At 48.6% G+C, this 21,830-nt stretch overlaps 8 protein-coding genes across 8 annotated transcripts; 5 read left to right on the top strand and 3 right to left on the bottom strand.

Annotated features, from left to right (window-relative positions):
* Window positions 1–222: 222 nt before the first annotated feature.
* On the bottom strand, window positions 223–1,844 carry ANOM_007661 (uncharacterized protein; the record flags this gene model as incomplete). The annotated part of the gene is made up of 4 exons (XM_015552917.1): window positions 223–726; window positions 803–948; window positions 1,007–1,056; window positions 1,123–1,844. 4 exons carry the CDS (start codon window positions 1,842–1,844, stop codon window positions 223–225), a joined length of 1,422 nt encoding a protein of 473 aa, XP_015405792.1.
* Window positions 1,845–2,937: 1,093 nt separating this feature from the next.
* Window positions 2,938–4,587, top strand: ANOM_007660 (cytochrome P450; the record flags this gene model as incomplete). The annotated part of the gene is made up of 4 exons (XM_015552916.1): window positions 2,938–2,976; window positions 3,039–4,151; window positions 4,211–4,377; window positions 4,434–4,587. 4 exons carry the CDS (start codon window positions 2,938–2,940, stop codon window positions 4,585–4,587), a joined length of 1,473 nt encoding a protein of 490 aa, XP_015405791.1.
* A 1,500-nt stretch (window positions 4,588–6,087) lies between these two features.
* Window positions 6,088–7,626, bottom strand: ANOM_007659 (cytochrome P450; the record flags this gene model as incomplete). Its single annotated transcript, XM_015552915.1, has 1 exon — window positions 6,088–7,626. One exon carries the CDS (start codon window positions 7,624–7,626, stop codon window positions 6,088–6,090), a length of 1,539 nt encoding a protein of 512 aa, XP_015405776.1.
* Window positions 7,627–8,444: 818 nt separating this feature from the next.
* On the top strand, window positions 8,445–9,725 carry ANOM_007658 (zinc-dependent alcohol dehydrogenase; the record flags this gene model as incomplete). The annotated part of the gene is made up of 4 exons (XM_015552914.1): window positions 8,445–8,569; window positions 8,632–8,680; window positions 8,737–8,893; window positions 8,953–9,725. 4 exons carry the CDS (start codon window positions 8,445–8,447, stop codon window positions 9,723–9,725), a joined length of 1,104 nt encoding a protein of 367 aa, XP_015405777.1.
* A 2,663-nt stretch (window positions 9,726–12,388) lies between these two features.
* Window positions 12,389–13,220, top strand: ANOM_007657 (SDR family NAD(P)-dependent oxidoreductase; the record flags this gene model as incomplete). The annotated part of the gene is made up of 2 exons (XM_015552913.1): window positions 12,389–12,848; window positions 12,901–13,220. The coding sequence occupies 2 exons, from the start codon at window positions 12,389–12,391 to the stop codon at window positions 13,218–13,220; spliced, it is 780 nt and encodes a 259-aa protein (XP_015405778.1).
* A 993-nt stretch (window positions 13,221–14,213) lies between these two features.
* On the top strand, window positions 14,214–14,899 carry ANOM_007656 (uncharacterized protein; the record flags this gene model as incomplete). Its single annotated transcript, XM_015552912.1, has 2 exons — window positions 14,214–14,614; window positions 14,707–14,899. The coding sequence occupies 2 exons, from the start codon at window positions 14,214–14,216 to the stop codon at window positions 14,897–14,899; spliced, it is 594 nt and encodes a 197-aa protein (XP_015405779.1).
* Window positions 14,900–15,818: 919 nt separating this feature from the next.
* ANOM_007655 (aldo/keto reductase) lies at window positions 15,819–16,850 on the top strand (the record flags this gene model as incomplete). Its single annotated transcript, XM_015552911.1, has 1 exon — window positions 15,819–16,850. The coding sequence occupies one exon, from the start codon at window positions 15,819–15,821 to the stop codon at window positions 16,848–16,850; it is 1,032 nt and encodes a 343-aa protein (XP_015405780.1).
* Window positions 16,851–17,688: 838 nt separating this feature from the next.
* ANOM_007654 (uncharacterized protein) lies at window positions 17,689–21,586 on the bottom strand (the record flags this gene model as incomplete). Its single annotated transcript, XM_015552910.1, has 5 exons — window positions 17,689–18,365; window positions 18,434–18,610; window positions 18,742–19,250; window positions 19,328–19,585; window positions 20,265–21,586. The coding sequence occupies 5 exons, from the start codon at window positions 21,584–21,586 to the stop codon at window positions 17,689–17,691; spliced, it is 2,943 nt and encodes a 980-aa protein (XP_015405781.1).
* Between the last annotated feature and the right edge of the window lie 244 nt (window positions 21,587–21,830).

Below are 21,830 nucleotides of genomic sequence, written 5' to 3'. Positions count from 1 at the left end.
GCTAGCTGTTATAACTCTCCCATACATGATCGTATATAAGAAATGGAGATTTAGAGAACTGATCTCTATTCCATATATTTGGTTGATAGAATACTTTAAATTAAACCTCTGCTAGTTGAATAGTATGGTGTGGTTAATATGTGCTCAGAAACTTCCCCTGTACTTTCATAGCGCATTTCGGAGTTCCACCAACCACGCTGATCAGCATGGATATACGATCTATCACCACCCAGACCAGTCCTCAAGGGCCTTTACAGCAAACGCTGTACTGACGCCTCGATTTCCAACATCTCGCTTAGCGCCAGGAAAGAAGTAAATACAGGAGGCCTCCCAGCCTCCGTCCTCAAGCTGCAAATCTGCAAGCGTCTGGCGGTCCGGGCGGTTCTCCAAGCCGAGGTAGTTGCACGCCAGCAGTCGCATCCCGAGACAGAATGCGTCGCCGGGAGCGCCGATCCGCTCAGCGACACGCTCTCGAAGAGGCGTTTCGAGCCTATCCTTCAGGGTTTGGTCGTTTGACGCACGGAGTAAACGCGTCATATAATAGAGAAACCACTCGGCGTTTGCGTAATAGCGCGTCCCCTTCACATACGCCCTGTTGAGTAGGATGTTGGTCATCCACTCTGCGGTCTGGGGGAGCTCATGACCACGCCCGTGTTTATGGAAGAGGGTCAACACGTTGAGCGCTATGACCGCATCGACTCGTGGGCGCGATTTGTCGAAGTATGCCTGTTAGCATGGAGAGTTAGGCCTTCCTTCTACCGGATACGGCTGCTGCCACTGGGAGCATGAAAGGATGACATACCTGCGGAATACCGTCCTCGTCTATGTGGTTGTGCATCTCATCTAGGACGGAGTGGATTATCTCTGAGTCAGGAGGCATCGTTAGGAAGCCGAGCGAGGTGGTATCTAAGTCGTCAGGATAGCTGTCACTCGTGTATTGGGGCTCGCCTATGCTGTGAATCAGTGACTTTTGGACGATGTGACAGAAGACCCAGGGAAGACGGACCGCTGAAGAAGTTCCAGAGGCGGGGTGGGGCTTTGAGGTTCACCAGACTCCTGGTTTGTAGCAGTTAGCATCATTGTGAGAAGTAATGTGGTAGAGAGACATGCGGGTCACCTAACGCTTCGAGGATGAGAAGCGGCGCGTAGTTTTCGTCGATCGTCTCGTTATGCTGAGTAGTTGTAGGAAAATACCCTTTCTGAAGTCGCAGAAATGCTAGTCCGCGTGTCACAGGATCGCCGACAACATTAGTGAGTGTCCGATATAGCGCTGAGGTGTCAAATGTTCCTCTCATCCCCAGAGAGATCGCCGCCAGTACGTTCTCGGGCCGGTCGTCTAGGAAGAAGGTCTCACGAGGAACTGCCCTTGTGGACCGTAGTACGTGCCGATAGAAACGTAAACTGGGCTTTCGGACGCCCAGGGCCGCCGAGGTGAAAATGCCATCAAAGATAGACCAGAATCCATCGTCCCACCGCTGGCGGAGTGCTGCGTAGTCTTCATGAGAGATGTTGGATACCAGGAAAATACGCACCCCTGTCCGTTTAATCTCCTTGAAAATGGAAGCAGCAGCTTGTTCGTAGGCGATGGTCTCGCGGAAAGTATGGATCATCTCATCCAGGTCAGTCGCCTGAAAGTGATATTCCTTGGCTAGCTGCTCAAAACACTCTTTACCACTTAAATGTCCTGTTTCATAGTTCATCCAGGCTGAGGTCGACATGATTCTCCGCAAGGAGATGGTGGATTCATGAGTCTTTAATTTGTGTTCCACTTTGGGATGCATAAAGATACCCCCCAGATCCACCAGGATAGTGGGCGATCTAGTAGTGACACCAAGAGGGGCCATTGTATCTTCAGCAAAGGCAGCTAAGACTTGTGGACGTGTTCGAGATTCCAGAAGATCGTAGAAGAACTTCTGGACAGCAAGATTCAATACAATAGAAAATAATGATTCGTAGATATGTGATCTTCAAGGAGGACGCAATATTCCCGAGGAACTGGATAGAAAGACAAGTAATAACAAGTAATGCGGCACAGAGGGGCTTATCCCTTCACATCTAGGGCAAATGGGTCTTAAATACGGTTTTATATACTCAACAACTGTTCTTCCTTTTTATCGCTTCCCGACATATCTTGTCTTGTACGGACGTGTATTGGCTGGCCGAGCAAGGAAGCTGTAAGAATTGGCCATGGTAGCTCCCACATTGCCTTGAAATGTTATAGATTGATTGGTGGAGCCACGTCCTGCGGAACTTTCTAATGATGCCGTCGCTTGAAGATTTAATAGTGTGAATGCGCTACAATGATAGTGCGCGTTTAACCGGTCTCAAGACATGGGACGGGGACCATCCTAGAGGACACAATTGCGCTGGAGCCCTGCTTGGTTCATGACAATCACAAAACGACGGCAAATATACCAAGCCGTGCAGCAAGGAGGGCCCGCTAGTAGGGTGGTTGGATGGAGAGATATCTAGTAGCGAGCGAAAGAGTGTCTAAGGAGGCGTCATGTGGCTGCACACAGCTCAGACAGCCTGCAGAAAATTCAATGGAACTTGACTTCCTGCATGAAGGAATACCGCTATGGGGTTGTTGAGTACAAACAGAGACTGTGCAAGGGAATGCTGCATTAACTCTATTTTTCGGCTCGTTCTTGCTGACAGTCTCTATTAAGTACTGAAGAATGTAAGAACTCTTCAATCGACTCCAGACCGTACAGGAAGATCTCAATAAGGCTTTGACGCGTATAAACGTCATGCACAGTTTGCCCACGCAGAGTACAGAGGCAAGGCATAAAATACGGTGAGCAACCCTTCGCTGTCAGTAAACCTTAAAGATCAGTATTCCGCGTACTTATCTGCTTAGTACATCGAGGGTCTCACGCTCCTGACAGCGACAACGTCATTGTTGGACACATCTCGTGTGTTCCTCCCACGAACGCAATGGACCTTCTCTACAACCTTTACACCGGATTTCTTCTGGTAAGTCTTTCCAATTCAGGTTACAAAAGCTTTCCAAAAGCCTGACTGCGGTCGGTTGGTAGATTCTTCTGTTTCTGGCATGGAGAGTAGTATACAATCGATATTTTCACCCTCTGAGCCGCTATCCAGGCCCATTCATCTGGGGGGTCTCCAGAATTCCGTACGCAGCCGCCTATGCCCGTGGCAATCTACATAGGTGGGTACAGCACCTCCATGATCAGTATGGGGACGTTGTCCGTGTTGCTCCGGACGAATTGAGCTACCGGAACGAGCAAGCGTGGAGAGACATCCACGGCCCCTCACGGAACTTCCCCAAGGACATGCGGTTTTACCATGCGTCCAAAGCAAAGGCTCCAAGTGTTGTGGTCGCTCCAGATCCTGTCCATGGCCGGCAGAAGCGGGCTATTTTACGGGCTTTTTCGGAACCTGCGCTGAAATCTCATGAGCGTCTTCTACGCCCCTTTGTCGACACCCTTATGCAAAAGCTGCAACAAGTTATCACAGAGAAAAGAGATCACGCCGTCGACATGACAGAATGGTATAACTATGTGATGTTTGACTTCATGTCCCTCGAGCTATTCGGCGAGTCATTGGGCTGCCTTGAGCAAGGGACGTATCACCCCTGGGTAGACATGCTTTTCGGGTCCATCAAAGCGTGGGCCTTTCTTAGCCAATCTAAGTATTTCCCGAGTCTTTCTTGGATAATCAAAGCTGCAGTGCTTTTCTTTTGTCGCGATCTGCTCCATCATCGGACCACGAAGCTCACTTCTATCGCCTCAAAGGTTGATAAGGGGAAGGTGTCTGAATTAGATCAACCTACTTTTAGTGCTTATATCCGGGCGAGTAAAGACCCTCGATCAACGCTTTCCGAAGAGGAAATTCTATCTAACCATAGCTTCATGATGATGGCCGGCAGTGAAACGACGGCCACCCTTTTATCCGGGTGCACATTCTTCGTTCTGAAGGATCCGGAGATATACAAGGAAATTTCTTTCCAAATCCGACATCGTTTTTCCTCTCCGTCAGAGATAACTTTCTCGTCGCTATCGAGTATACCATACTTACGAGCCGTGCTACAAGAAACATTGCGCATGTACCCACCTCTGCCGCTCGGTATGCCGCGCCTTGTACCGGGTGGGGGCGCTATGGTGTCAGGACAGTTCGTGCCTGAGAAGGTATGAAGTCTCTCTATCCATGGTAGGGGCACAGACTCAAAGATAACCGAGCTCTCCAGACATCTGTTGCCGTTGCTTCGTGGGCGACCTACCAGTCCTCGTCCAACTTCAAGGATCCCCAGCTGTTTCTTCCGGAACGCTGGCTAGGAACTGGTCAAGGAGATGAAGACGTCAAGGCTGCCATGCAACCATTTTCCGTGGGACCACGAGCGTGTCCGGGAAGGAGGTCAGTCACCACTCACTATTGATCGATCCGGGTAGAAAGCTGATTCAGTCCTGCAGTCTGGCCTTTGCGGAGGCAAGCCTGATCCTTGCACGATTGATCTGGCAATTTGATTTGGAGTTATTGCCCGAATGCTTCAGCTGGGCTGATCAACGTGCTTATATCATCTGGGACAAACCGCCTCTTCTGACCAAACTGACGCCACGCACTTAAACTAGCAGTCATCTTGACCTTGACGGCTTCCTTCTGAAGTGTGGTCAGAGCTAGTCTACTATCAGTCAAAGGGCTTGTTATAACCTGTTCTCCATTGCATTTTCAATCGTATACAAGAATGGGATTTTGCTATGTATGAATGTCCGAGCAAAGATTTGGCTATATCGTTGTTGTAATATAGAAGTTAGTGAGATCAAGTAATCTAGTCGCCCAACCCAATCCCCTCAAGTCGTATTGGCCGGCTGTGCTGCAGCCCGTTTTGTGATGAGTTTACACTTACAGGACTTTTGCATTTCCAATACTTGTCAGGCGATTCGCGTAATTTAGCTCCAAGCGATAAGAGAGAAGTGGTATTGAATATGAGAATAACAATTGTTAGGTATACTCGGCCTGGGAACAATATGCACTACTGTTGTGGTTCAGTAGGGCATCGAATAGTTCCAGAATCCAAATACGGTGCATTGAAAGTGTATCTGTAGCTTAGGCAAGGGGGTTGAGGACAGACGCGAGGAATCACCTCACTGACAAAGATCCCGCTAGGCAATTGGAGAGTTCTGCATAATTGCCAACTTAATGTTACATTTATCATTGAGACACGTCCAACCATTTCGGGCTATTTTTATGGTATGGGTGTCTCGGTTTATTCCAATATCTGCACGGCATTACACATCCCGGACTTGTACATCATGAGAAAATCAAGTTAGCTCGACTATGCTATGGATGTATGGAACTAGCATATATCAGTTGGCGTATCAGGTTTAAACCCATAATATAGCATATGCTCTTATCCGGTCAGCTGCCATTCATCCCCTTCCTCACAGTTTTGACTTCGCCAATGTGTATCATCGAAGGTAAGGGGCTTTGGCGCTGTTGGCAGGTGGGCCATGAGTACGAGTGATACCGCAGTGTTCTGGGTGCCCTATTCGGGTGCCTAATCGAGTTAAATATCCTAATCCAATCGGTAATTAGCTTTGAAATAGTCAAATATGCAATTGTTTGGTCAATACGTACTGTAAAGCTTAACTCGGCTTCTCAATCTCCCTGGTGGGTTCTGTCTTTCCCTCTTCCCCTAAGATACGCTCTCAGCGGCCTTTGTTTTTTTTTGGCTTCTTTCGCTGAAGATACCTTTCTGCCGCCTGCAAATTAGTTTTACATCTATCTGCTTGCCTAAATGGCAGATTGCGTAAATATTTATGCAGTAGAACTCTCTAAGTATATTGTGAAACCCCGTCTCCATGAGATTATCTATAATGAAAGTCGCAAGAGACTAGAACTCAAGCCTTGGAGATTAAGCAGCATACCATATAATTATTCGGCTAATTTGTATGAATCACGCCTTGTCAGTCTTGATAATGCTCAACCAGAAAGAGAAAAGAGAAATCCAACGAAACCTGTGCTTGTGCAAGCTGTTAAACGTAAACTAGTCTCTGGAGCAAACCCTGTCAAAAGATGTACATATACTATGCAGAGAGACGCATGATACAGAACTCTTCAGAGCACCTATCCACCAGATGTTGGGTTGAAGGTCTCTAAGAATGTAGTCAGTTTCTCTTTCGCAGATGAACAGGCCTCCTCTATGACTTGCTGGTGCGCTTGACTACGGACCCGGAGTACTGTCGGAAATGGGGCTGGTGAAGAGGTAAAGGAGTTATGGCTATCCCAAGCATCTACATCAACTCTTTTGCCATCCCGGTAGGCATGGGTGATATTGTATGCCCAAATGACACGAGAGATAACGATAAAGAGACTATCCAAAGCATGATGCCTGCCTGGGCAAATTCGTCGACCATACCCAAACGGGCTGAAGGGAGGATCGAGGTTCTCAAGCCATCTCTCTGGCTTAAATTCAAGGGGTTCTGGGAATACGTCAGGGTCATTGGCCATTGAGTGATTATTCGGGAAAATGGTGGACCCTGCAGGAATATGATACCCCATAAATTCGTCATCTCTCAGTGGGCAATGAGGCAATCCTAACGGGGTGAGTGGTTGCCACCTCACTGCCTCATGAATGAGCGCGTTGATATACGGCAACCGGCTCATGTCATCAAATGACGGGAGCCGACTAGTGCCAAGGACTTGATCAATTTCCTCCTGGGCTCGGGACAAACACCTCGGATACAGAAGGCATGCTTTAATAACCACTCGGAAAACACTGGGAGTCGTCTCCATGCCTGCCTCCTGAATAGTGCCCAAGACATGCGCTCTCTCCCTCAGTGACATGTTCTGCGTTTCCTTTAGTCGTTCACATTCCCTCACCCAGTTCCACCCAGGTGCTGACTGAGCCTTCGTTGAATTGTCTAAGAAGAAGGCAGTTGCTTGTCGGTTGAGTTCCTCCCCTTGTCTTTTCCAAACAGCAAATGCTCGCGGAAGGTGGTCCAGGATTGGGAACAGTTCAGCAAGAGCAACAAACATATTGGACATGGCTTCCCGGAGACCATTAATGAAGTTTCGTATTTGAATAACTTCATGTTGGTCATGTCGCTGCAACTGGAGTCCATATGCAAGTGTGAAGCTAACGCTTGCCATATACCGGTCAAAGGAGTGCGCTACATCATTACCCTGAAGTAGCTCGTGAATGGCTTGCTTACTCTCCAGATCTTGCAGCTCACGATACTGCTTTGATAGGCCGGGATTGAGCAGAGCCAATGCAATACGGTGATGAAGTACCCAGCGTTTAGAGTGGGGCATGAGGACCGCATTGAGCTCTCCTGCATTATCCTTTGAACTGATAGAGAGTCTTGGGCGCGAACTGTACGTGGCACACCGCTTGTTCAACATGTCACGAGCCACTCGATCGGAGCTGATGCTGATTATGGTCCGTGCTCCGAATTTGACCGCGACGAGTGGGCCATACTGCTGGTGCCATTTGTGGAACGTCTCCCATGGTCGTTTAATATCCAGCTGGTGCAGGTTTCCAATCAGTGGAAGCTTTCTGGGTCCAGGGGGCAGAGACAGCTGGCGTTTAGGACACGAGATTTTATAGGCAAGAATACAAATCGTCCCCAGAGAGATGGCAACTAGAAGTAGAGAATAGCCCATCTTGAAGCAATAGAACTTGGTCCACCGCTCAGACGATTCGAGAATCTACCAAGAATAAAGGAACCAAAACTGGGGTCTCATCTCTTGGTCCAGGGATCATAAATATACCCGCTTATGTATCTTACAGGAAAGCTAGAGCAGCCCGGATGGTTCACTGCACTGATACATCACATGTAGGGTCGGAACCTAAATCCGCTATCAGGTGATATGCAAAAATTCTTCATTCGATGCTTCTGCATGCCCTGCTACGTGTCCGGCATGTACTTCAGGTCCCCCTCTTGTGACCTCAACATCCTCCCCAGTTGACATCTCTACACTGTGTATGCACTCCCCCCGCGTCAACACAGTGGGTGTTGAGTGTGACAAGACAGTATTGCGCCAGTATAAGGCCAAATACCAAGATCGTCAATGCAAGTCCCTCCCTCACTTCCAGCTGAGACCATGGGCGACTGCAAGGGAAAGGTGATCTGCCTTGCTAGAAGGGAAACGCCGCTACATTATTACAGCACATGAAAAAAACGCCAAGACACAAGAATTGGTGTCGTGTGTATTAAAATATTCTGTTTATGTAAAACCATCTTACTGGCTACGTTGGATCCTTATAGCATGGGTCATTAGCGATCGTCCTAGGCCTCTGCGATTATTTGGTTTTGGCATCTCACTAAGACCATTCCAGGGTTAAAAAGACGAACTGCTGACCAGAATCGGTCATGGAATATCTCCCAAAGCTTCCCCTATACTCTTGACCTCCTACTACACTACGGGCATCCAAGAACCGCTTTCATCGTAGGCTCGGGCAAAAGGTCACACTCTTCCCGATGGCCACTCCTAATATCCCCTTGAGGCAAAAGGCCGTAATCTATGATAAACCTGGTACTGCATCCACCAAGATTGTCGAGATCGACGTCCCTGAGCCCGGCCCGGGCGAAGTGTTAATCAATCTGTATGAGCCGACACCTCACACTTCAAGCCAAGACGTTCTTAACTGGTAATAACAGCCCATAGGACCCATTCGGGTGTGTGTCACTCAGACTATGGCATCATGTCTAACAAGGTTTGTGTTCCCCATTCCAGCGTGAATCTAAATAATCCCACCAACGTCATGTTCAGTGGAAAATGCTCCCCTATCCCACTCAGCCAGGCCAGATCGGTGGCCATGAGGGCGTTGGAAAAGTGGTAAAATTCGGCCCCGGGGCTGAGACCTCTGGTCTGAAGATAGGAGACAGAGTTGGCATCAAGTGGGTTGCCAGCGCCTGTGGAAACTGCGGTACGTCCATCAGCCGCCCTGGGTGAACGCCGCTCACATAGAACTCACCGATTACTTAGAGCCCTGCGAAGCTGGCTCTGACGCCCTTTGCTTCTCCCAGAAAGTCTCGGGGTACTACTCTGCCGGCACGTTCCAGCAGTACACTCTTGGGCCGGCCAACTACGTGACCCCAATCCCTGATGAGCTAGCGTCTGATGAGGCCGCGCCTATGCTCTGCGCGGGCGTCACCGTCTACTCGGCACTGAAGCGCAGTAACGCTCGCCCAGGCCAGTGGGTCGCCATCTCCGGTGCGGGCGGTGGCCTGGGCCACATCGCTGTGCAGCTGGCCTGCAAGGGCATGGGGCTGCGGGTAATCGGTATCGACTACGGCAATAAAGAAGAACTGGTCAAGGCATCGGGCGCCGAGCACTTTGTCAACATCGCCAAATTTCCCGTGGACGATGACGGCGCGGCCATCTCCTCCCACGTGAAGTCGCTGACCGGTGGACTGGGCGTCCACGCCGCCGTGGTGTGCACTTCCTCCAACGCCGCATATGCACAGGCACTCCAGTTCCTGCGCTTTAACGGAACCCTCGTGTGCGTAGGCGTCCCCGAGAACGAGCCCAAGCCCATCGCCAGTGCATTCCCGGCCACCATGATTGGAAAGCACTACACTATCACTGGGTCCACTGTTGGTAACCGGCGCGAGACGATCGAAACGTTGGAGTTTGCCGCCCGCGGCATCATCAAGGCACATGTCCGCACTGAGACGATGGATACACTGACTGGTGTTTTCGAGGAAATGGAGAAAGGCACTTTGCAAGGGAAAGTTGTCCTGGATTTGTCTAGTTGATAAATGCGGAATCTTTTGATCCGTGGTTAGATGCCTTCCTATTAGGCCATGAGATCTGATTGTTGAAGGCAGGTTCAATAGCCACAACATATGTCTGAGCTGTCTTAAGGTGTATTGCCTAGCAAAGATGTAGTTACGTGACCGGAAGAAGTTACCTAAACTCGCATAAAATAGCCCTACGCAATGACATAGTTCGTAGTTTAGCGGCCAGCCTGAAGTCACATACAACACATTATATGCAGTCCACTGTCCAGGTTGCTCGCCATGAGGAAATGCCAACGTAATACTGGGTGGTCTTGAAACCAAGAAGCTAGTCCATGAACCTATCTGGACCATCAAAGACGTCCTTGAGGCCAGGATCAAGTCAACTGGGGACACAAATCTAGGCCGCGTGTCCATGGCCTACCCGATCCCATAGGTTTAGTTATATAAATCTGTTAAATATAACTTAAAGGCTCTGGAATTTTAAAAGTTTTAGCAACATTACTTTTATTTCCTACATGGGCAAGGGTAGAGTATACTTTCTATTAACTGCTAAATAATTCTCAAGAGTATTATAGTACCGTCCTGTAGTATCATATTCTCCGACATTACGTATATCTGCCCTAGCTCTACTAGAAGCGGCTCCACTACCCTCTTCTAAATGGTCTCAAGACAGTAGAGATCATTGCGGGATGCTGGGTAGTTGAGAGAACCATTATTGAGAACATTGATTAACTCATGCCAGTGAGACGACATTATGATAAGAAAATGTGTTTAAGGAAGATTAGGTTTGAATAAGCACTTGCTTGTTCACGATCGATCATCGCTCAGTCTGCAAGATTCCACCGGGGGAACCGACGTGAAGGCGAGGTACCGATCCAGAGTCTGGTCTGACTGACGGCGTGCCAAACACTTTTGTATGCTCTCATTGGTAGTGGATAGCCCGCTGTTTCACCTCCTTTGGCAAGAAGATCCTCCGATTCGAATTCAACGAGAACTAGGAAGATAAGACTGGGACGCGTTCGAGGTGAACCGAAGGAAGTCCATGGTGGGTGAGAAGGCAGGCAGGTAGATAGGCACCCATGACTGATAAAACGAGAAATACGGTATCCCCTCTTTTGTGCTTGCGGCTGTCTTGATCACTTTTCCGAGGAAGCCATCTTCTTTAATTGACAGTCATGTATTTTATGACACCCGCAAAGGGGAATCATACTGCAGTTTTCTAATTCTGGCTTCCAGCTCCAGGATTGTTCTATAAACCTGCCTCTCATAGTTCAGGCCTGAGATTGCTGGATGTATGAACTTTAGTGATGGGTGGAGGAGCGGAACAAGTTCTCCACGGGCTCTTTTACGTGGATTTCTCAGGTGGCAAACGTATTCCATATTCCCCAAAAGGGTACTTGGTCTATGCGGTAGAAATCCTCTCATTGCCATATAAAGCTTTGGTTGTTTTGTGGGAGCTGGAAGGCTTTGCTAGAATAAAGAGCAATGGCTCACCACTCGGATGTGTGGTGGGATGCAAAGGGTAGAGACAAAGAGCTTCAAATGGAAAATGTTATCTCGTTATGTATGTTCGTCATTATTGTTGGTCTTTTGAGTTTGGTGTTCCTTTATCAAGCGCTGGATGTTCTTGGCTCTTTCTCCTAAAGCCTAAAGCTATATGCTGCAGTCCATCGGTTTCTCAGCAAATATCGTAGCGACTGCTGCAGCATATGTCTTGCCATCTTCTACTCTGGAGTCAGAAGTCTATCCTAAGTATTGATTATGATTTGATAACAAAAACCGGAAGGGCGTAATGAGCCGTACTGAAAGTACAGCGATCTTTCACTATTCTAGGAAGATTCGCTGTACTAAAAGTTGGATGTATAAACCTGGTATGAAGCGGAAGTCGATAATTTCATGTATAAACCCTGCTCTGTCGACATTGTAGTACTGTGTAGAGTCTGTGTCTCGATGGTCTCTGGGACCCAGGTAAAAGGAGGACGCAGAGAGGAAGCCATATATACTATAGAAAGGTCCAGAGGGGCGAGACTGATGGAAAGGTTGCCTTGGCGAAATTCAGAGCCTGTGGTAGGAGACTGATAAGGGGGGTTTATATAGACAATGCCGTTCAGAATCCCTGAGAGCTTGACACAGTGCTTCAACCATTAACAGACACAAGGAATAATGGAATGTTCGCTATCACAAATAGTGAACCCTTACATGGACATAGGCATGGGAAAATAATTCACTATTCTTCGCAACGCCCAATGATCATTTCTCAGATATCCCCCAATTGTAAAATTGAATAGCTCTTCCATAAGCGACATTAACTCTTTCTCCTTGTCACTTGCCGATTCTAGGGTTGTGGGAAATCCCCCGATGTGTGCCTGAGGTATCAACCTCCAGGAAATGAATACGCAAATACGACAGCCGGGTTCTCCACAATGCTGAAATTAGCCAACCAGCAGCCTTGACTGGAGACTGTTATCAAAACATGGTCCACGTACGCTACACGGCACAGGTTGGGTGGCCTATTGCCGGGAAGATGAGCCTACGCCAAGTGAAAGTATATCCGTGTCGTATCCGTATACGAATCTCGTTTAAGGGGTCAGTCATATAAAAGATGGAGATCCCACCTTCTCCTAGGTTTCCCAGCATGACAGGCATATAACAACTCGTCTCACCTATTTTAGATCATCATGGCTACTTTATCCGGTAAAACCTGCCTTGTGACCGGCGGAGCCGGCGGGCTTGGCAAAGCCATTGCAACAAAATTTCTCGAGGCCGGAGCCAACGTGGTCATCTGTGATATCAATGACGAACGGCTTCAACAGACGTCTGCAGAGCTTTCAGTGAAAGGCCCGTTCAAAGCAGTGAATGCTGATATTACCTCCGCCACTGCAGTGCAGGGCCTGTTCGACACGATCGTCTCCGAGTTTGGGAAACTGGATATTCTGATAAACAATGCTGGGATCATGGACCGTTTTGATCCTGTTGGGAATTTAGATGAGGCTGTGTGGGATCGGGTCATGGCTGTCAACCTAACAGCGCCTTTTCTACTGAGCAGATTGGCTGTTCGTAATATGCTGGAGCAGTCGAATCCAGATGGCTATATCATGAACATTGTGTCGTTGGCGGGCAAGGCTGGTTGGACAGCTGGTATTTAATCTTGCCCTATTACTGCCTGTTGGTAACGCTAATGAATGTCTAGGTGCTGCATACACCGCAAGTAAGCATGGCTTGGTTGGTTTAACCAAGAATACCGCCGCGTTCTACGGGAACAAGGGTATCCGGTGCAATGCGCTAATGATTGGTGGTATGGCAACCAATATCACCGAGGCATTCATGGCAGGTGTCAATGAAGAGGGAAAGGACAAAGTGATTGGCGTTATGGGGTCCGTAGGGTCGCCCCTATGTGAGATCGACGAGGTTGCGGAAGTGTGTGTCTCTATGATATCTGGCAAAGGGAGCAGGCTTATCAATGGTGCCTGTATTCCGATTGATCATGGGTTTTCCGGTACAGTTGGATAGATATCACCGAGCTATGCTCTTTTTCTTTGTACATACTGCCTGTATAATCGGCATTGGCTTTATCGGACTCACACGCTAGGCATGGCTCTCTATATGGAACCCAAATAACATTTATGGATTCTGGCAAGGGCGTCTTTGTCCAAGGTTCGCCGTGTATCTCGTGCCTCAATGTGAGCTTTCTTTCACCAGGGCTACCTTCTATAAAGGCTCTCCCTGTACTTTGGACCATCGGGGTAGAACTGGAGGCGAAGTATGGTATTATGTTTGCTGGGATCTTGGAATATTTCGTAGGTGAAGGAAAGTTTGAATTCGTAGCAGTTACAAAGCAAGCTGATCCTATTATTTAGCACCCATGACTGCCTGTTGGCGTCCTTGTTCAGATGAGGCTTGGGCGTTGGCGAGTCATGTAGAATTGCTGTACCGCAACGGTTGTTCGTTATGTGAGTGGTGACATCTTTACTATTGGCGAGAATGGAGGTCTCTAACAGTTTAGTCTTGAAAAGTCGATACTATGATTCATATACATAAAGCGAAACGGTGGGCTTTTCGATTCCCTGAACAATGCTGCTGTTCTTCATATCGGGGTTGTGTTATATGGGTGTTCACAGTATAGAAAAACAAAGCGGCCACCGTGGCGGCTGTCTCAACTGACGGGGTAAAAACCCCGCGAGCTGAAACAAGCAATGAAGACATTCTCTGCCTAAATTCCTATCTAAGACACTTCAATCCATGATATAGCGATATATACTAAGCGTGTGATATCCATATTGTTCGCTGACGCCTTTATACAGAATCCAGGATACAAAATCCCTCGATATAAGCAATTTAGTAAGCCAGATTGCTTATAACGAGGTTTCACCTCACGGGGTATTCAGCGCATCGATAAATGCGCCTGTCGCGTCGCGTCGCGCGGACAAACAACCAACCAACCATTTAAAAATTGAGCCAGCAAAAGAAATCACCACCTTCATTCTACGTTTATACTCTCCCATCATGGGTCTTTCAGTTCAAGAGATGTGTCAACAAGACGAACAATTCGAATTGCTTCTCGAGGCTATCGACTCGGCCTCCCGCGGTACTCTCCAGTCAATTTTGAAGGCAGTGTGTCGAAGAGATCAATCGACCAGGGACCGAGTCTCCAAGTCACTTCTCATTACGGATGACCAAGTCCGATCGCCTTCACCTTCGGATGATGAAGAAGAGGACGACGGGAGTGTAAATTCGGACGATGAGCAATCCGAGGACGAAAAATCACACCCTAAACCAAGAAGCTCGAACCAGCAAACTGCAGGCTCCAAGCGACTTCGACAGCGTTATGCGTATTGCGAAAACTGTGAACAGGAGTTTGACGTCACGCAAAATACAAGCACCAGCTGCAAGTACCATCCGGGTTAGTAGGGTGTTTCCCTTTTCTTCTTGAGTTGCGAGCTTGTCTTTTGAGTGATTTTCTGGTGGTGGTGAAGGCTAAACTTTCTACCTCGGATAGCTGCTACCCTGATGGAGACTTCTTTGTGGATGATGATTACTATAATAATGGTGAGTATGACCATGGGGAGATGCTCGAGGAGTACCCAAAGGGTTATATCTATGAGTGCTGTGATCAACGCGGAGATGAGGAGGGCTGTACTGTGGAGAGACATAGCGAGCGCGTGTCTAGTAAAAGACAAAAGATCTACTGAGACTTGCTGCTCTCGGAGCTCGCTCGTATGTACATCAGCTAAGTTCTACCTTGTCTGTTATATACAACTAGATTTGTTTCTTGTGTTGAAATGAATTTGTGTAATCTGTACTGGAATAAATCACGCAGCACGTATATAAAACTCGAGCTAACATGTTTAATCTGGACCTTCTCTTCTTATTATCTATCAACCGTAACTGGGGAGATGCTGAGCGGATTGAGACCACTATGTATGTTGTGTTATGCTGCATTGGTTGTGCCTGGTCATATAGGGGTTGGTTTCTGTGTATTAATATCAGTGATGCATTTTAGTGTATAGGGCTTAGGATAAGGAGTAGTACGCGATAACCCCATTTTAGCCTGATCTGCCAGGTTGATGAGATGAAGGACTCATGAAGAATTTCTTCTATTGGTCAACAAGTCACTGCGGAGTCTATTTTGACGGAGAATTCCGGCGCTATTTGTTGAGCTACAGGCAACCCTCTTACACGCCATGCGGCTATGCACGGACTTTGGGATAGATGACTTCCAGAACATCCGGCCGCACCTTATGACAAATAGAGTACATTACACATAGTAACAAGTAGCAGAACATAGTAAATTCCAGTGATTGGGCTCTAGTAATTAGTCCAGGTGTCATTGGTCTACCTCGACCCGCAACCAGTCGCCTAGGCATCCGAACACACGAATCGATGGAAAACGTCGATCAATGAATTCGTTAGTAACGGAGTAAGAGGGGAAGCCAGAAGATCCACATTTCTAGGCTATAGTGCCAACGCAATCGGATATAAGCCAAGTCAACACCACTTAACCCCACCTAACTCCGACCACGGTGGCTACTACTTATATAGCCAAGTAGCATCCATCCTCAGCATGCATCCAGCTTCAAGCAACCTTCACCCAGGATCTATCCAACCACGATGAAGTATGTACGCCTCGGAACCAGTGGACTCAAAGTCTCCCCCATCTGCGTTGGCTGCATGAGCTTCGGCAGCCCGGGAAAGCCCTTGGAATGGACGATCCCGGAAGAAGCAGCCCTCCCCGTGCTTGACCACTGCTACCGGTCGGGCCTCAACTTCTACGACACGGCCAATGTTTACTCCAACGGCGAGTCGGAGGTCATTCTCGGAAAGGCGATCAAACAGTACAACTGGAGCCGTGAGAGCATCGTCGTCGCCACCAAGGTGTGGGCGCCAGTCGGACGGGACTCAGTGAGAGCACTCGGCATGTCCCACGAGGAGCGGGATAACAACGGATACCTGAACCAGTATGGACTAAGTCGCAAACATATCTTCGACAGCCTCGATGCAAGCTTGAAGCGGCTCGATCTGCCGTACGTCGACCTGCTGCAGATCCATCGCTTTGACCCCAACACGTCGCCCAAGGAGACGATGGAGGCGCTCCACGATGTCGTCAAGTCCGGGAAAGTCCGGTATATTGGTGCTTCGTCGATGTTCGCACACCAGCTGTTGGAGTATCAGTACACAGCCCGTATGAATGGGTGGACGGAGTTTATCACCATGCAGAATTTGTATAATGCTAGCTATCGCGAGGAGGAGCGAGAGATGTTCCCCGCTCTGGAGAAGTTCGGCATGGGCTGTATTCCCTGGAGCCCTGTTGCTATGGGGCTTTTGGCAAGGCCGTGGAAGAGCAACAGCACTGCTCGTGGGGAGTCGATGAAAGGGGGATTCCTCGGTAACGCTCTCAGTGACGCGGATAAGAGGATTAATGAGAAGATTGAGGAGATTGCTGCTAATCATGGGGTTTCGATGGCTACGGTTGCGCTTTCCTGGGTGTTGTCGAAGCCCTTCATTACCTCGCCGATCGTTGGAATGAGCAAAAAGGAGCGAGTCGACGAGGCTATTCAGTCTATTGATTTCAAGCTCAGCGAAGAGGAGATCAAGAGTATTGATGACTTGTACGAACCGAGGAAGATTATGGGGCACAGCTGAAGGGGCCAAAATAGTTATCTCAAGCTCGCCCAAGGTCCGTCGACATCAGCCAACGGGTGCTCGCTCGATATGTTCGGGTACTTGCTAAGGAAACGGGGAAGGGACCAAATCTATGGCTATGTATGTATCTACTGAAACGATTAAGTAAATTACATTGCTTCATCTTCATAGAAATACCTCGTATCTGATGCACATGTGGAAGTGAATAGAAATGGCCAGTTTGAAATTGAGAATCATGATAGAAAAAGGAAAAACAAGGGAAAAGCTAATAGAAATGAATGTTCGGGTCGCTCGTATAGATGTTTCAACTCACTACTGATGGTTCTGAGGTCCACGAGTCTTGAGAAGGAGCGAGATATATACCTTTGGTCATTTACAAAGTTCGTGCGCGGAGGATTGCGCTTCTGGATAATTGGATCGCAGTACAGGATTTACCTTTTCTAAAGAAGCTCCAATGGAGACCGGGGGAGTGGGTGATAGTTGTACATAGTTACTTTCACCTGTTCACAAGGCTAGATATGCACGGCAAACTATCTATCTCGAATTATGTCTTGAGTGGTATCGACCTATCTACACACCTTCAGCATCTTTTACGGGTTGTATGTGCGTTCCAGTATTGATATCCGTGCTATTCGATATGTATCCGAGACGCCAAGAAATATTTCATGTTAGACCTACATAACTAAAATGTGTAGGCCAACAACTGTTCATCTATTAGGATGTTTATGGAGATGTAAGGGACACTGAAGCAACAATTCGATCGCTCAAATTACTATATTACAAAAATCCCGCCGATAGTATATACTAAACCACTACCAACAGTCAAATGATGTACAGCTCATACAACGGGACAATAAAGCTGCAAGTAGAGCTGGTTCTTCGCGATCCCTACTTCGGGGTCATCAACCTTCTCACAGTCCACAAACGGGGAGTTTGGCGTGGCGTGAGACTTATCAATCCCCGTACAGGACAGCATCAGTCCACCGTCACAATTGACCTCCCCCACACTATCCTTCGAGCCCGTATATTTGCAGTTCTTATAGCTGCCCAGCGAGAAGGTGCCGAGTGAGGATGGGTACTTTTGACCCTTGGAGAAGAAACCCCCGTCGACGACCCTGTACTCTTTGAAATTACACGCCTCTCCGTACCATTTAGGATATGGTAGAAGCATCCCTTGCCAGGCCCAGGCAATTTGGGAACCTCCACCACCGTGGGCCACGGCCTGGATCTCCTGGGCAAAGACAGCGAACACCGAGGTCGGCGAGGGTGTGGGCGGGGCCTTGGTCGTGGTCGGCTGTTGAGTAGTCGTCATCGTAGTCTTGCTTACTCCGCTCGTGGGGTCGGCAGTTTCCCCTAGAGATCGGTAGATGGAAGCACCGGCTGCCCAGTCACCTGCAGCGTCAGTGGGTTCGTTGTCGGCATAGTCGTACCATGGCTCAGGGACTCCAGTCATAATAGGCGCAAGCGTATACGTGCCCAGTGTTGAAGTGCCCGTCGTGTCACAGCCAACGATATCTATGCACATTAGTTACTAGTCCCCGATATATTCAGAAATAGAAAGGAGGGAGAGGGCCGCTTGTTACCTTTACACGTGGATGTACAGGAGCTGGTAGAGGCAGCTGTGACACAAGCCGTGTTGCAAGAGCTATAGGTGGCTGTTGAACATTCTGAGCTGGTAGAGGAAGGGCCGCTAGGATTGTTGGGATCGTCTGGAGTGCCGGGATCGGGACTATTGGGATCATTGGGGAAGTTGTTCGGAGCTGTCGTCTGTTAGTTGCCGAGGTGGACTCACGACAGGATGAGGAGGATTTCCGTACAGTCCGAAACACCACAGCTGTGCCAACAGGGATGACAGACATGGAAAACTCTATTTAGCAGGCCACCAATATACATGAAACACCACAAAGCTTGGGGTTGGATGTGCACTTCGGCTTGGCGGGCCCGATGTGATGCGTGATAGGATGGCGATGATGATGGTCCTTGTGGCCGCCGTCATCATCATCATCTCCACCGCTACCACTAGTCGCATGGCTGCCACCCGTAGTAGTTTTGGTGGCCTCTCCCCCGTCGCTGGTGCTCGGGGAGCTTCTTGTTGAGGTCAGACTCGGATTGACTGAGGAGCCTGGCCATGGGGGCGGATAGAAAGGCACCACCGTTGTGGGGAATGTTGTCGTGTTCTGAGTGAAGCTGGGCCAGGTAATATTGAACGCGGTTTGAATCACACTGGGAGATGGGGTGATGACCGACGAGGTAACGCTGGGCCCGATAGGGAAGTTCCAGAGCGAAATCGTGGTACCACTACTTCGGGGATCCTCATTGTCGTGGTGGTGCTCGTTGTGAACCACGAGGTCGTTGTAGTAGTCTTCCCCAGGTACACATAAGAAGTGGTAACCGGATACCCTACCCCGACAGTAATAGGTAGAGGAGGATAGACAAACGTAGTCAGCGTAGGTAAGACAGTGGGAGGAATGACGTACGTGCACGGGGGATGGCAGGACACATTTGTGCCGCCAATAGGCCCACCCCATATGAGAGGGTCAAGAAAAACTGTTCCTGAGTCATTGCTACTCGACCCGATAACTTCACCCCCGGTCGAGAGTGCAAGCCAGGCGGCAATCTCACTGGTGAATCCATTCCTCGTGGCGTCATTGAACAGCAGCGGCGCAAGGCTTCCTCGAGGAGAGATAATTTCGACATTGACTTTGGTAAGGATGTCACAGCGATTCGCGGAGAATCTGTGAAGATATGAGTAGTCAAATGAGGGACGAGAAGGGAGATCTCATGAAAGATGAAAAAGGCTCCCCATGCCTTATCAAAGACGACGGGCGGATGAAGTCGCGCCAGAAGGCGGCAATGAAGGAGTTGAGAGCAGCTAAAACAAAATATGTCTTTCCGGTATATCTCTGCTACAGGAGCGCGTGGGGACAAAAGGGACGCAGGAGACCTTTTCCAAGGAGCAGGCCATAATGAACCCGCACAGCTATGTTTATACTAGGTATGGACTCCCTCTTTGCTTGATACCTAAGCTCGGTTGGTGTTAACAGTACGCGTTTAGCATTGCGTACGACTATACGCAAAATGAGAAATATACCGGCACGGATTCAAACGGCCCTGGAAAAGGTAAATACCCTATTGAATTTTACACTAGTTGGTCTACAAACAATACATGAGCTACTTCCATCCCATGCATCGCGGCTTTCGCAGCATTGCCCACTGTTTCTGATTATCGGACTTCTATGTATTCTCAGTCAAGACTCAACGTACCAATACTTTACGTGCAATCATTTTGGAAATGTTATAGTACAGGAAATCCGCCAAAGTCTGCTCTGGCATTAACACGTAGGTAGATAGATAATTGGAGTTTTGGCATTGCTTGAAATGACACTAATAAGTATCCTTCTCATTTAGGAGTACTCATAATAACGGCGTCTACAGTCGTAAAACTTAAGATCTTCCTCACTCAAAAAGCTATACCATCTTCGTAGATGATCGGATGCATCGACTCGAGCTTCGGTGGACCATAGTCCCATGTCAATCATTCTCTGCTCTTCCCAGATAGCGAAGCCATATTTGAGATACGCCGTTGGCCTTATATATTGACCCGGACCGCCATTAGAAGTATGATCCATGCGCCTCCAAAATTGTACACCAAGTGTTTCGCCATGGAGCGTTCGCCACTCCGGTCGGCTTGGAAATTCCCCAAACCCTTGAATAGGGAGAGGCACTGGGGATAGGATCTCCGGGTCACGTGGAGGATTCTCCACGATTATGAGTCTGTCCTCAGGCACGCGAAAAACACGATCCACTCCTACCCAACCCTCCGATCCATCACTGTCGCCCCCATCGCTCTCGTCCTCGTCACTCTCGGACTCGTCACTCTGGGATTCCTCGCCCTCGGACGCATTAGAAAGATAGAGATCTTCGTCCTCGGAGTCACTATATGAACCGAGTACCCGAAGCCTCGGCCGGTGTGTCACAAACGATCTGGGTTCAGGGAGCCGCGGGTCGTCAGGGTTCCAGCCTTGAGTCACGGCCCATAGAGATGGAGGTGGCTGACATGTCCAACCGAATTCTGTGCCCTCAGGGGGCTTGGGCAGCTCAAATAGTCTGAGCGGTTCGGATCCCTTCCAGAACTCCTCTTCGGAGGCTTCTGGATTTATTTGTTCACAAATAAAGCGCCATACAGTCATGGCTTGAAATTGCGCAGTATCCGTTGTAAAATGCTGATAAGAGCGATGTGGCAGTAATTGTGCAAGATCTATAGAACGCCAGGCTAGATGCCCTTTGCGCCCTTCTATTCGAAGCTTATTATAAAACAACAAACGCCAAAACGATAGAATCATTCGTTGCTCCTCGGTCCAGGTGGGAAAGTAGAACCACTCGGGATATTGTCTTTGGCCGAGCGGACTCCTCAGGCAGCGCTGAAGGCATCTTTCAATACAGAGATGTGCCAGAACATGGATTCTATGAGATAATGCCACAAACTTCCGTAGCTGTTCAGGTGTTGAAGTGATTTTCTTGGTAAGCAGCAATATATCGGTCTGGGCCTGCTCAAAACTGGAGTACGGATATATGCCAGTATAAAGATCAAGAACCTGCCGCATATAGAGCCGAGTCTGAACTGGGACAGTCAAGCTCAATACGGCACCCACTATCTCCGACGCCTCGTATTGAAGACTGCTAACAACCGCGAGGATGTTGTAAGCAGACTCCAGAGGGCGGAAATGTCCGTGCATTGCTGGAAGATTTCGTAGAGGAGCTCAGCCGGTAGCTGCGATAGGTAACATTGACGGGTACTATTGGAGGAATCCATCTTGGATGAACATCAACCAGTTGTGGTTGCACTGACAAAATTCGTCACTCAAAGTGGGTTGTCTTCGGCGAAGTACAGTATTATATATGTATGAAAGCAACCTTACCCCTCATTTCCTGGGTGCGCCCCTTCCAAGTCTTTCTCCTACGTGAATACAAAACAGTAGT

Source organism: Aspergillus nomiae, assembly GCF_001204775.2.
Source record: "Aspergillus nomiae NRRL 13137 chromosome Unknown contig00184, whole genome shotgun sequence".
In the NCBI taxonomy this organism is placed as follows: Eukaryota; Fungi; Ascomycota; class Eurotiomycetes; order Eurotiales; family Aspergillaceae; genus Aspergillus; species Aspergillus nomiae.
Note: the sequence above shows the minus strand (reverse complement) of the source record. Positions and strands in the feature narration are given on the sequence as shown.